Source organism: Jaculus jaculus, chromosome 12, assembly GCF_020740685.1.
Source record: "Jaculus jaculus isolate mJacJac1 chromosome 12, mJacJac1.mat.Y.cur, whole genome shotgun sequence".
Classification (NCBI taxonomy): Eukaryota; Metazoa; Chordata; class Mammalia; order Rodentia; family Dipodidae; genus Jaculus; species Jaculus jaculus.
In genome coordinates, this window is record NC_059113.1 from 105,251,382 (window position 1) to 105,263,921 (window position 12,540).

The 12,540-nt window shown below is 46.1% G+C and overlaps 1 protein-coding gene across 6 annotated transcripts in view; it reads left to right on the top strand.

Annotated features, from left to right (window-relative positions):
- Positions 1 to 12,540, top strand: part of Rapgef2 (Rap guanine nucleotide exchange factor 2) — a 241,677-nt gene that overhangs the window by 210,277 nt on the left and 18,860 nt on the right. For 5 of the 6 annotated variants that reach the window (XM_045131898.1, XM_045131902.1, XM_045131900.1 and 2 more), the window contains 8 exons: positions 787 to 944; positions 1,668 to 1,908; positions 4,767 to 5,150; positions 7,357 to 7,568; positions 7,647 to 7,770; positions 8,862 to 8,885; positions 9,937 to 10,160; positions 11,681 to 11,866. In XM_045131898.1, the coding sequence (XP_044987833.1) occupies positions 787 to 944; positions 1,668 to 1,908; positions 4,767 to 5,150; positions 7,357 to 7,568; positions 7,647 to 7,770; positions 8,862 to 8,885; positions 9,937 to 10,160; positions 11,681 to 11,866 (1,553 nt within the window). The remainder of the gene's footprint in view (positions 1 to 786; positions 945 to 1,667; positions 1,909 to 4,766; positions 5,151 to 7,356; positions 7,569 to 7,646; positions 7,771 to 8,861; positions 8,886 to 9,936; positions 10,161 to 11,680; positions 11,867 to 12,540) is intronic. The other variant, XM_045131901.1, reaches the window with a different exon arrangement.

The window sequence follows — 12,540 nt, forward strand, 5'->3', positions numbered from 1 at the left end:
AAACGGCGTCACGCCCGCGGCTCCTGCATGCTCCGCAGTTACGAAGTGATGTCTGTGCCAGGGTGCCTCGTAGATGACTCCATAACAATCCCGTATTTCTTCCCAAAACACTAAAGAAAAAAATTGGGACTGTTTGCACCCTTTTTGCTGCATCCATTTTATTCAATGAAGATCAAATTATAAAACAGTGTGCCCAGTTCTGATGCAGAACTGTAGGTTTACTGAGCCTGAATGCAACTCTTTCTAATGTGTTCCTTTTAAATTCATCCACATTAGAGCCATGAGCACATGTTTTCTTGACTATTTTTTAAAATACTTTATTTTTATTTATTATTTTACAGAGAAAGGGGGGAAGAGAGAGAGAGAATGGGTGCACTAGGGCCTCCAGCCACTGCAAATGAACTCCTGACATGTGCGCCCCCTTGTGCATCTGGCTAATGTGGCTCTTGGGGAGTCAAACCTGGGTCCTTTGACTTTGCAGGCAAGCGCCTTAACCACTAAGCCATCCCTCCAGCCCTTGACTATTTTTATGCCGAGAAAATACTACTGTTGGTTATGGATTAACTAGCTTAAAAGATAGGCTTTAGGAAAACCTGTATTTTTAAGAAATAGTAACATGACTTGAATATGCTTCAGTAATTGTGGCTCTTATTGTCAGCCAGATTCAGTAATGACATTTTTACATTAATTAGAAATGTAAAGGCCTATGGCTTATTTAGTGGTCTGCAATCACCTGTGGTAAAATTATCAAAAGATAATATTATTTCCAAATACTCTCTTGAGCAGTGATATTGGGATTGGTCAGTCTCAAGATGACAGCATCGTAGGACTGAGGCAGACAAAGCACGTGCCGGCCGCCCTGCCGGTCAGTGGAACGCTGTCGTCCAGCAACCCTGACTTGCTGCAGCCACACCACCGCATCCTGGATTTCAGCACGACTCCTGGTGAGCGCCGAGCGTCCGCTTTCTCATCACAGTCTCGTTCCTCCTCACAGTGCTGATGGCGTGTGCATCATGTCATCTGACAGAGTCAGAATGGACTCTTAAGTTCAAAACCATGGGGGCCACTTGTATTACTCATTTGAGCGAGAGAGAATGTGGGCACACCAGGGCCTCCAGCCATTGAAATGGGCCTACATGCATGCGCCACATTGTGCATCTGGCTTTACTTGGATTCTGGAGAAATGAAGCTAGGCAGGAAGCTTTGCAAGCAAGCTCCTTTTACCTGATGAGCAACCTCCCCAGCCTCATATTCTCAGGACTGCTTTGATATGGCCATGGGAATAACGTCACTCAACCTGTTCTGTCTTTGATAAAATGAATGGTGATATGCCATGAAGTTGCTACCAAGTCATAACAAAGTAGGAAGTATAGTTGAGGTTACTTTATTGGGGGTTTTGATGTAATAAAAATTAACTTTAGGTATACATTTTTCTAATGTGTGTGCTCGTGAGTTGGTACCTGTGTGTGTACACATTATTTAGTTACATAATGGGGAAGCTGTGTCCTTGGAACCAGCTTGGAACTTACTTGAATCTTTAAAGTGCTGTAGTAAGGAGAGGTGAAAGTGTATCATATCCTTTCTTAGGCAGCTTGTATAGATGAGTTTGGTTGTTTTGCAGTCTATTAAAACTCTTTTTGTCTCTGTGTAACTTTTCTTTCCCCCAGACTTGCCAGATCAGGTACTAAGGGTTTTCAAGGCTGACCAGCAAAGTCGGTACATCATGATCAGTAAGGATACCACGGCCAAGGAGGTGGTCATCCAGGCCATCAGGGAGTTTGCCGTTACTGCCACGCCGGACCAGTATTCTCTGTGTGAGGTTTCCGTCACGCCAGAGGGGGTCATCAAGCAGAGAAGGCTTCCCGATCAGCTTTCCAAACTGGCTGATCGGATACAGCTGAGTGGAAGGTATACACGGTCTGTCTGACAGACCTCTCTCTGAACCCTTTACATGCTATTGCTGAGCTGTACCTGAGCCCCGAGATGAGGACTTCTGGGAGTTTGTCAATCACGAAGTGCCCACAGCTAAAAGCACGGTGCTCCCTCCACTATGACATGCTGTGTGGTAGTATGTTTACACTGTAGACTGTTGACCCTTATAAGTAATTCCCAAGAATGTGTTCAGGGACTGAGGATATGGTTCAGTGGCTAAAGACACTTACTTGCAAAGCCTGTCGGCCCAAGTTCAATTTCCCAGCAGCCTTGTAAAGCCAGACACAAAAAGTGGTACATGCATCCAGCTTTTGTTGACAGCAGCAAGAGAAGAGACCCTGGTGCTCACACACACATGCTAGCCGTCTCTGAAACATGGAGGGAGACAAAGGACCGTGTGGGGAGGGATCTGATCAGGGTCCTTTGGGTGTCTGCATGCAGGCTGTCAAGAAAACCTTTAAAGTCCTGTTCATGAGCTAGGATGGTGGCTCACTTGGTGAAATGCTTGAGTCCATCCCAGATTAAGAATTGCTGAGCATTGTAGTTCATACTTGTATAATCCCAGAGCTGCAAAGGCAGAGGCAGGAGAGCCCTGCAGGCCCACTGGCCAGCCACTCTAGCCAAATCAATGAGCTCCAGGCCAGTGAGAGGCCTTGTGTCCAAGTGTAGTTAAATATGTACTTAACGTGTGTAGGTAAAGCAGCATTGCTGAGGAACACAACCCCAACCCCCAAGCTTGTCCTCTGGCCTGCACATCCATGTTTACCATACTCACCCTCACATGTTGAGTTAAGAAGCAGCCCTGTTGAAGAGTACTGAGCCCTGAAGCTGGTTTGGGCAGCCGTTGTACAGTGGGAATTTCTACAGAGCGCCTGGGCCCTTGGGGTAACGCCTCGTGCTCACGGTCAGATGTGAGTACCCACAAGTGCCCCTTCCAGCCTGCTCGTGGTATTGGCTGCAGCATACCTGGCCTTCCCAGGAGCTTTGTTAGTTTCGGCAGAAATCTGTGTGTGACCCTGTGCTTAGCTCATACCAGCTGGTACCTGTGAACTGGAGAAGCAAACCTTAGTTGCTCTGGAGGTTGGCTCTTGTACATGTGCTCATATTGTACATGTTACTTGCAAGAAAAATACGTACCTGATCTCTGCATTGTCTTCAGTGATATTCCCATTGTATTGTCTTCAGTGATATTCCCATTGCTAGGTTACCCTCAAACCACAAAAAAGGCAGAAAATATTTCTAACTTTCATATAATGACTAAATCCTATGCTGAATGAAAATTAGCAGTCACACAAACAACACTTTTTTTTCCTGTTTTTTTAATGAAGCATTTTATTCCTTTTGATTCTGACGTCGTACAGATCCACACAGCACCCTTGTGTTTTCCTGCTGTGCTTGGAAACATCTTTACTCGTCTTCACTCTCCTTCCTAACCGTGACATTCGCAGGAGTTTATTTTTAGGAGATCAGTTGAGTGTCCACTGCTGTGTCTACAATCCTGCTACAGTCCTACAAACCTCTGCTGAGCTAAAGACATGCTTCCTATGATTTCAGGACAGTTCTGGTTGTCATGGGTTGTGGGCTATTTTCTTTACTTATTCCTATGACCAAACATATGTCAAGAAGCAGTGTAAAGAAGGGAAGAGTAAGGAGCTCATGGCACCAGGAGCAGGAGGCCAGGGGTCACACTGCGTCCACAGCCAGGAAGCCCAGGGAACAGGAAGTAAGGTCAGGCTCCAAAGCCTCAAGCCCCACCCCAGTGAGCTACTTCCTCCAACAAGTCTCCACCTCTTAAAAGGTTTCACAGACTCCTCAAATAGTGCCAAGCTGGGGATGAAGTATTCAAACACACGATCCCATGGGATGTAATGAATGTAAAATCCACTTTACATTCAAACCATAGCAGGTTGCCTGAATAATCAGAATGGATGACATTCCTTCTGTGAATACCAAGGGATAAGGTGTATGTTTTCTGTCATAAATGTTTTGTAAAATATGCAGAAAGCCAGTTTACCAGGACCCCCCCATGCCTATGATAATTTTTTATTTATAGAAATCCCACATACAGTTTTTTTATTTCTTTTTTTTCAAGCAGGATCACTTTAGCCCAGGCTGTAGTCACTCTGTAGCCTATGCTGGTCTCAGACTCAGGACAATCCTCCTACCTCAGCCTTCCAAGTTCTGGGATTAAAGGCATGTTCCATCACACCCCATTCGTTTATAGAACTGCACTTGGAGAAAGCTGCTACCAAAAGAGGAGAGAAGTACCATAAGCCAAATGCTTGAGCACTGCTTTTGCCAAGTTACTTAAAACAGGAGTGCTAGATACACTGGCAATGAGTTATCCACATTGATTAGACCTGGTGGAGCAATACCTGCCCCACTTACTTTCAGATACTCAGAAGCCAGAATCTGTTCTAGAATGAGGTGGGAGGAGTCGGGCTTGCAGGTTATTGGCGTTTCAGTAAGTATGTCAGCTTGGAGTTTGGACCCACCAGTTGTCGGAGTCTCCTTCACGTGGAAAATGAGCCACAACCCTTGTCTGATCTCTCCTGTTTCCCTACCGAATCTGAAAAGTAACTGTTCTCTTTCACTTTTGGCAGGCAAGATACAATATATTAATGGTATAAAATGGGGAAAATGATAGGTACAGAGGGCATTCCCTGTGGTTTGCTCAGTCATGCCTACCTTCTGGGTGGCGGCTCTGCCACCTCTGGTGCTGTAATCCAGTGGCTTGGGCAGCACCTGCATGCTGCACATGAGTAGGAAGTAGCACCATTCCCTTAAGGAATGTCACCAGGCTGTTCTCCACCAAACACTTTCTGTTGTCACAGGTATTACCTGAAAAACAACATGGAGACTGAGACGCTTTGCTCAGATGAGGATGCCCAGGAGTTGTTGCGAGAGAGCCAGATCTCTCTCCTTCAGCTCAGCACTGTGGAAGTCGCCACGCAGCTTTCCATGCGGAATTTCGAACTCTTCCGCAACATTGAACCTACGGAGTACATCGATGATTTATTTAAACTCAAGTCAAAGACCAGCTGTGCCAACCTGAAGAAATTTGAGGACGTCATCAACCAGGAAACATTTTGGGTAGCGTCCGAAATCCTACGAGAGACCAACCAGCTGAAGAGGATGAAGATCATCAAACACTTCATCAAGATTGCTCTGCACTGCAGGGAGTGCAAGAACTTCAACTCCATGTTTGCAATCATCAGGTGAGGGTGGGTCTTCCATTGTGGAGCGTCGTACAATTTTATAAATGCAGCCACTGATAAATTAACTGTGCATGTGTGTGTGTTCAGCTACCTAGGGCCTCATGAATAAGAGGCTGTAATTGACTCACAATAAGCAACTCTTTCTGATTCTTAATCTTTCCCGATAGTGGATGAGACAGGGCCTCTGTTTCTGTTTGTACCCCAGACTGACCTGGAACTCGCGATCCTGCTTCATCTTCCTCCTCAGTGCTGAGCTGGCGAACACACACTACACACCTTGCTCCCGTCCTTAGTTCCCCACTTCACACCTCTCATAGTCCGCATCTGCCACTTGATTCATTCATTCATAGTCTGTCTCTTTACTGTGACTTTTGGCAAAGTATTTAGTTTGTCTGAACAATTCGTTTCTCTGTAAACTAACAATACTCCAAAGAGTTAGCAAGAAGATTAAATGATATAATGTATGTGGGGACCCCATCAGATAGCAAGAAGCACCTGCTCAATAAAAGTCAGTTTTCTTCCCTTTTAGGAATGCTCACACTGAGGCTGAGAGGAGATGCAAAGAGAGACACATGATCGTTGAGTCAGTGGTCGGTCTGGGCATCTTCATGCTCATGGCCACTGTGACTTTTATTATGATGGGATGTTTGCCTCGTCTTTCTTAAATTTAATTTTATTTATTTGTGTGTGTGTATATGTGAGAGAGAGAGAGAGGAAACAGGCACATTTTTGTCACCACCTTTAGGGTTGGGCCTAATTTGTCTACCTCTTTGAGGCAGGGTTTCTTGCTCTGGATTCTCAGTCTGCTGTTCTTTTCTGGGCTCACCACAGTCTTCCAAGAATTGTCCTGTGTTGGCCTCACATCTTGCTGTCACCATCATATGCTAGGGTTACACATCACCACGACATCTGGCTTTTTATGTGGGGTCTGGGGTTAAGTCAGGTACTCCAGCTTGAGTGGTGAGCAGAGCACTGTGTCCCACTGAGCCATCGGCCCAGTCCAGCCTGCTCTCCTTTCCTGCCCCCTCTCTAGGAGCCAATGCTGCTCTGAGTGAGTATGCAATAGAAAAGCAGTACCTTCTGTTGGTGAGGGCATTAGTGTTCCTATTATAAGATCCTAAGATAATCATAGTTTTGCGTGCACGTGTGTGTGTTATATGCACATGTATGTGCCCATGTGGTGCCATGTATACTTACCTATTTCTGAGTGTGCCCACTTCAGCTGGGCACACAGGTGTCCTGCTCCATCACTCCTCTCCCCATTCTGATTTGAGCTGATCCTGGAGCTTGCTTTTTCTTTTTTCCTACAAGCTTTGGCAGTTTTCTGGTCCTTGGTCCCCTACAGTACTTGGGTTACACACATGTGTGGCCACACTCACCTGCTTATGTGAGGCCTCCTCATCCCCTCGTGCTTCATGCACAGGAAGTGTTCTTAACCACTGAGCCAGCTCTCCAGCCCAAGACAATTACTTGATGGAGAAGAGAGGCTTATTCTGGCTTCCGGCTTTGGAAGCTGCTGTCCATGGTCAGTTGCCAAAGGATCCTGGTGTGAATCTCCAGTACCCATGTAATTCAGATACACAAGGGGCGCATGCATCTGGAGTTATTTGCAGTGACTGGAGGCCCTGGCGTGCCCATTTTCCACCTCCCCCCTGCCTCTTTCTCTCTATCAAATAAATAAATAAGATAAATATATAATTTTTTAAAAAAGAACACACCAGGTAGTCTCTGTGTTGGGAGGAGGGCAATGCCTCAGAGTGCACCATCCCACCCTGTGGCACTTAAGAGCTTCCCGTTCCCGCCCCCTCTTCTGCAACGTTCCCTAGCATTGGAGGGCATGTTATAAGTTTGCTTTAATGCTGAGCTTTCAGCAGCCTCTAATTTTCAGTTTTGATGAGTTTTAAGTCTCCTCAGTGTCCCTGTAGGAGGTTCTCAAACTTTTAGCATTCAGAGACTTGGGAGCCAGTTCATGTCCAAACTGTAGTGCAGAATAAACAGATAAAGGGAAGGTGAGTAAATCCCAGTGGTTAGGGCCTTGCCTGCCCACTTCCAGATGCCACCCAGGACTTACCCCTCCTCTGTAAATTGCTGTGCATGTCGCGCTCACACACAGAGCCCATGCCAACAAGCGCACAGTGCACCACCGGCTTCTCCCACCGCGTGGTGGGTCATGTAATTGTAGCTCACTTCTCTTTCTCTCTTTCAGTGGCCTAAACTTGGCTCCAGTGGCAAGACTTCGAACCACCTGGGAAAAACTTCCCAATAAATATGAAAAGCTTTTCCAGGACCTACAAGACCTGTTCGATCCTTCCAGAAATATGGCAAAATACCGCAACGTCCTCAGTGGGCAGAACCTGCAGCCTCCGGTCATCCCCCTGTTCCCTGTCATAAAGAAGGACCTCACATTCCTGCATGAAGGTGAGCAGAGGAAGCTGTCTTCTCTCGTGGGGCACAGCATGAACATGGTGTGACTTCTCTTTCCTCTGTCAATCACAGGAAATGACTCCAAAGTCGATGGGCTCGTCAACTTTGAGAAGCTGAGGATGATCGCGAAGGAGATCCGTCACGTTGGCCGCATGGCTTCAGTCAACATGGACCCTGCCCTTCTGTTCAGGACCCGGTGCGTGAGTCGGGAGCGGCACAGGTGGGGTTCGAGGTCGGGCTTGGCACTCCCGCGGGTGAGGAAATGTGAGCGTGCGCACTCGCAGCATGGGGAGAGTGCGGCGAGGACACGCTGCAAGCCCCCGCGCGCTCAAGCTTGCGTCCGAGAACCGCCTCTTCTGTGTCCAGCCAGTGCTGGGCCGCTAGCAAAAACAGCTTGTGTTAACATTGGGCACAAGTATTCATTTCCAACTGTTACTTCGTTTTTTAAATTGTTTTATTCTTGAGAGAGAGACTGAGAAAGAGGCAGAGAGAGAGAAAATGTCATGCCAGGGCCTCTCGGCTGCTGAACGAAGTCCAGATTCGTGTGCCCCTTGTGCACAGTGCAGTGTTGCACGCTTGCGTCAGTTTTGCATCTGGCCATGTGGGACCTGGAGATTCAAACAAGTGTTCTCAGGCTTTGCAGGCAAGCGCTTTAACAGCTAAGCCTTCTCTCTAGCCCTCATTTCCTGTTTTTCAGAACACTGATTTCCAGAGTTAGAGCTCATTACTGGTAGTATGAACTAAAATATGTAAATAGCTCAAGTAGGATTGTCTTCATATCTATACATAGATTCAGCTGACAGTATATGAAGGAAATGATGGATTCAGTCAAAGGAGACAAAGAAGTCCCTCCTCCTCAATGAATTCCAGGTCACCCTGGACTAGAGTGAGACCCTATCTCAAAAAACAAAAAATTTAAAAAAAAAATTTAATGATAAGTGTAAGGCTGGGCATGTTGGTGCACACCTGTAATCCTAGCACTCAGGAGCCAGAGACAGAGGTAGAAGGATCACCATGAGTTCAAGGCTAGCCTGGGCTAGAGTGCGACCCTACCTTGAAAAAAACAAAAACAAAATTAAAATAAAATGTAAGAAAAATAGTCTTTTAAGCCAGAAAAGCAGGTTTCTAGTGGAGCAGTATGTATGAATGAGGTGATTATGCAGTTTGGTGTTTATGGGCTCCTAGAAGTGCTTGTTTGGAAGTCCAGTCCTTCCTTCCTTTCTGAGCCTGTGATCTTCCTGTCTCTCTTCCTACGCCATGCTTCGTCGCCATGGCTGTCGCTTACAGGAAGAAGAAGTGGCGGAGTCTGGGGTAAGTGGCAGAGACCTGCACGTGCTCGTGGCTCGCTCAGGCCACCATGTCATCTTCCTGCCTGCTCTCTTCTTGATGCTTGGCTCTCTGCTTTGTTGTGATTTTGTTGTTGTTGTTGTTTTGTTTTTATTTCCTTAACCCCGTGCTCTAGCAGACTTTCAGATGGTAAACTGACTTCAAGTTTAATCTAGTTGGGGCTTTGCTGAAGTCAGATATCCACAGAGCTGTGAAATGATTGATGGTTGTTCTGGGGAAATGGAGACCAGGCATATTTCTTAGCTGTCAGAAAGATTGTATTTTAATAGAATTTGTGTGTTTTGAAATGGAAAAAAAAAAAAACCTCAAAGTAGGGGGAAGGGAAGAATGATATTTTAAAGGGGAAATGTGCAATTAAAATACTATTGCACAGTTATAGAGACTTAAATATATGATATGAGACACTTTGTTGAACCAAAGTTTCTGCAGCTCAACTAACCACTATTTTCATTCTATATAAACCAGCTCTTTTAAAAACAATAATCCTTAACAATTCATGTACTAAATAGTATGCATACATATGTTTATATTTGCATGACTGTGTTAACAGATTCACTAGTACTGTGAAGACTCACCATTCAACTCACAGAGTAAAAAAATGAGTTGCGAACATTGTAGCTGAACTTAACTAAACCTAGGTGAAGTGTCCTTTTTTTAGTACAAGCAAAATTAATGTAAATTGTCAACTCCTGTAGCTATGTATCTTTGCATGAGCTTTTATGTACAATTAGTTTGTTGGCGTCCACAACAAAATGGACTTGAAAGTTCTGTGAGGCAAAAAGTAAAATTTCCTAGTCAGAACAGGTTGTATACCGCGTATATGTATTATGTATAAATCTTTTTTTTGAACCAAAAACTTTTGTACTCTATCTTATTCTGTGTTGCTATATAGCAGTGTACTTAGTGAAAGAAGGCACGTGGCCTTTCAGAGCGAGAACGTTGGCATGATTTTGCAGTTTCAGGTGACACTGATGCCGGGCTCAAGTGAGTCGCGTTCTCCCTTTTCGTCTTCCAGGTCCCTCAGCCAGGGCAGTGCGAATGCCACTGTGCTAGATGTGGCTCAGACAGGTGGCCATAAAAAGCGGGTACGCCGTAGTTCCTTTCTCAATGCCAAAAAGCTTTATGAAGATGCCCAGATGGCCCGCAAAGTGAAGCAGTACCTGTCCAGTCTGGAGCTGGAGATGGACGAGGAGAGTCTGCAGGCCCTGTCGCTGCAGTGCGAGCCGGCCACCAGCACACGTGAGTTTTCCCAGAGGAGCTCCGGGCGCGCAGGCCGGCAGCCTGTCCCCAGTGCAGCGGGAGGGAGGCTTTAAAAGAGACCTCCAACGAGGGGGAGCACAGTGGTCTGAGTGGCTGACCTGTCTGTTCTTGGTCAGGCCTGATGCGCTCCGCAGTTTGTGTGGAGGATGCGCGCGACTCGCTGTGTCCGCCCTGGACGCCACGGCGCCGGTTGAGGGTAGGGTTTGCACGCCCTCTTCTCACGCAGGTGCTCTTGCAGCACACAGCTGGGAAGGGCCCAGGCTAGAGGAGCCCAAATCCTGACAGCACCCGCCCTCCACAGCTACCCTGTGAGGCCCAGCTTAGCCTGATGTGTGGGTCTGCAGCAGTGGTTGAATCGATGCCAGGCTGTGGACCAGTGTGCTGGCATGCTCCTGCAGTTCCAGCTCGGAGTGCTGAGGCAGGTGGATGGCCCAGGCCCAGGCATTGCCTGGACAACATAGTGACCCGTGTCTATTATAGATAATAAAGCCAAAATCTGATAAAGCTAAAAATAGGGTACTTTTCTCTCTACCTGTCCTGGACTTGTAAGATAAAGCCACTTAGGACACTTGGAAATCACCTGTGCACGAATTTGAGAGGTGTTCTCTCTCTCTCTTTTTTTTTCCCCAAGGTATAGGGTCTCACTGTAGCCAGGCTGACCTGGGATTCTCTACGTAGTCTCAGGGTGGCCTCGAACTCACAGTTGTCCTCTACCTCTGCCTCTGGCACCGCCGCCACGCCCAGCTCTCTCTGTAATTTAACTGTGAAGTCAACGTAAGTTGGGAATGTGGATTAGATTTTCGGGGTTACTATAAGGCCCCATGTATGTCCTTTGGATTCAGGTCCTGTTTGCCACTCTTCACTGAAGTATGGCCTTGGCCAAAGCACTGGAATCCTAATCCCTGGCTTTTGAATACGTCTGTCTCTGGTACACCCTGGATCTCGGGGCTTGACATACATGACATATACTAGTCCCGTAAACTGGTCTCCATCTGTCTGCCACAGAGTTAAATGCTCTTTAAGCTGCTTTGGCTGCTGTTGGCTCAAAGACAACTTTTCCCCCAGGGGAGGGTTTCTTATGAGAAGATTATGGTTACTAGCCTTAACTTAACTCAGATGTGTCAAAAACTCTGGGTGTCCTTCTAGAATAGCAGTTGCTGGACGTTCCTGTTGTCGCTTTTAATCACTGGTGTGCTTTTCACACACATCCACATAGCATCCACCTGTGCACATAGGTTCTGTGTTTAATTTGGTGTTTGACAGTACAACCATGCTTTAAGATTACCAGTTTCACAAAGTAAATATATCTGTCCAGCCATACTCTGTTTTCTCTAACTAGGGTTTTTCCCATTTCTGTCCTTGATAAGGCAACAGGAAATTTTTTAAGTGAATTTTGTTTTTCTAGTTCTAGAAAATGCTCATGCCCTCTTAAAATTACCATTACATAGTTCCTTCCACCTAAAACACTGTGTTCTGATTTTATTCTAAAAAATTGTCAGTGCCTAAGAATCCTGGTGACAAAAAGCCTGTCAAGTCTGAGACCTCCCCAGTGGCTCCGCGGGCTGGGTCACAGCAGAAGGCGCAGCCGCAGCAGCCGCATAAAGCCAGCCCAGCTCTGCAGGTCCCCGCTGTACCCCTGCACCCTTCCCGGAAGAAGGTCCCGGTGAAAGACCTCCCCCCTTTCGGTAAGTCAGGAAGTCTGTTCATTGACATGTTTTCTGATTAGAAAAATCATGTTTATCTTGGAAACTTTGTCTAATATACTGTTTCTCTGTGACTATCATCATCTAGTGAAACTTAAATATTCCTGGGCTGGAGAGATGGCTTACTGATTAAGGTGCTTGCCTGCAAAGCCAAAGGGCCCAGGTTCGATTCCCCAGGACCCATGTTAGCCAGATGCACAAGGTGACACATGTGTCTGGCATTCATTTTGCAGTGGCCGGAGGCCCTGGTGCACCCATTCTGTCTCTCGCTTCCTCTTTCTCTGCTTCTCTCTCTCAAATAAATAATTAAAATAAATATTCAGCAAATTAAGCTTTACTTGTATAAGCAATAGGGACTATCTTCATCAATAGCATTTTCCTCTTTTGGTATTTATTGTTTAAAATAATGCTTCATTATCACACTTCCCATAGTGTATATAACACACTTGCATCACACCCGCTGGCCTCTCTCAGCAGTCCCCCACCACTTTAGTCAGTCTTTCTGTTCCCTGTGTTCCCATCTTCATCTAGGTTCCCAATATCTGTCTTTTTGAGTATGACTTTCTTTTACTTCACATGGTGAGCTGCATTCCATCTGTTTTTCCACAAACAACAGAATCTCGTTGTTTATGTGTCTTTATCCACCCATGCGTCAA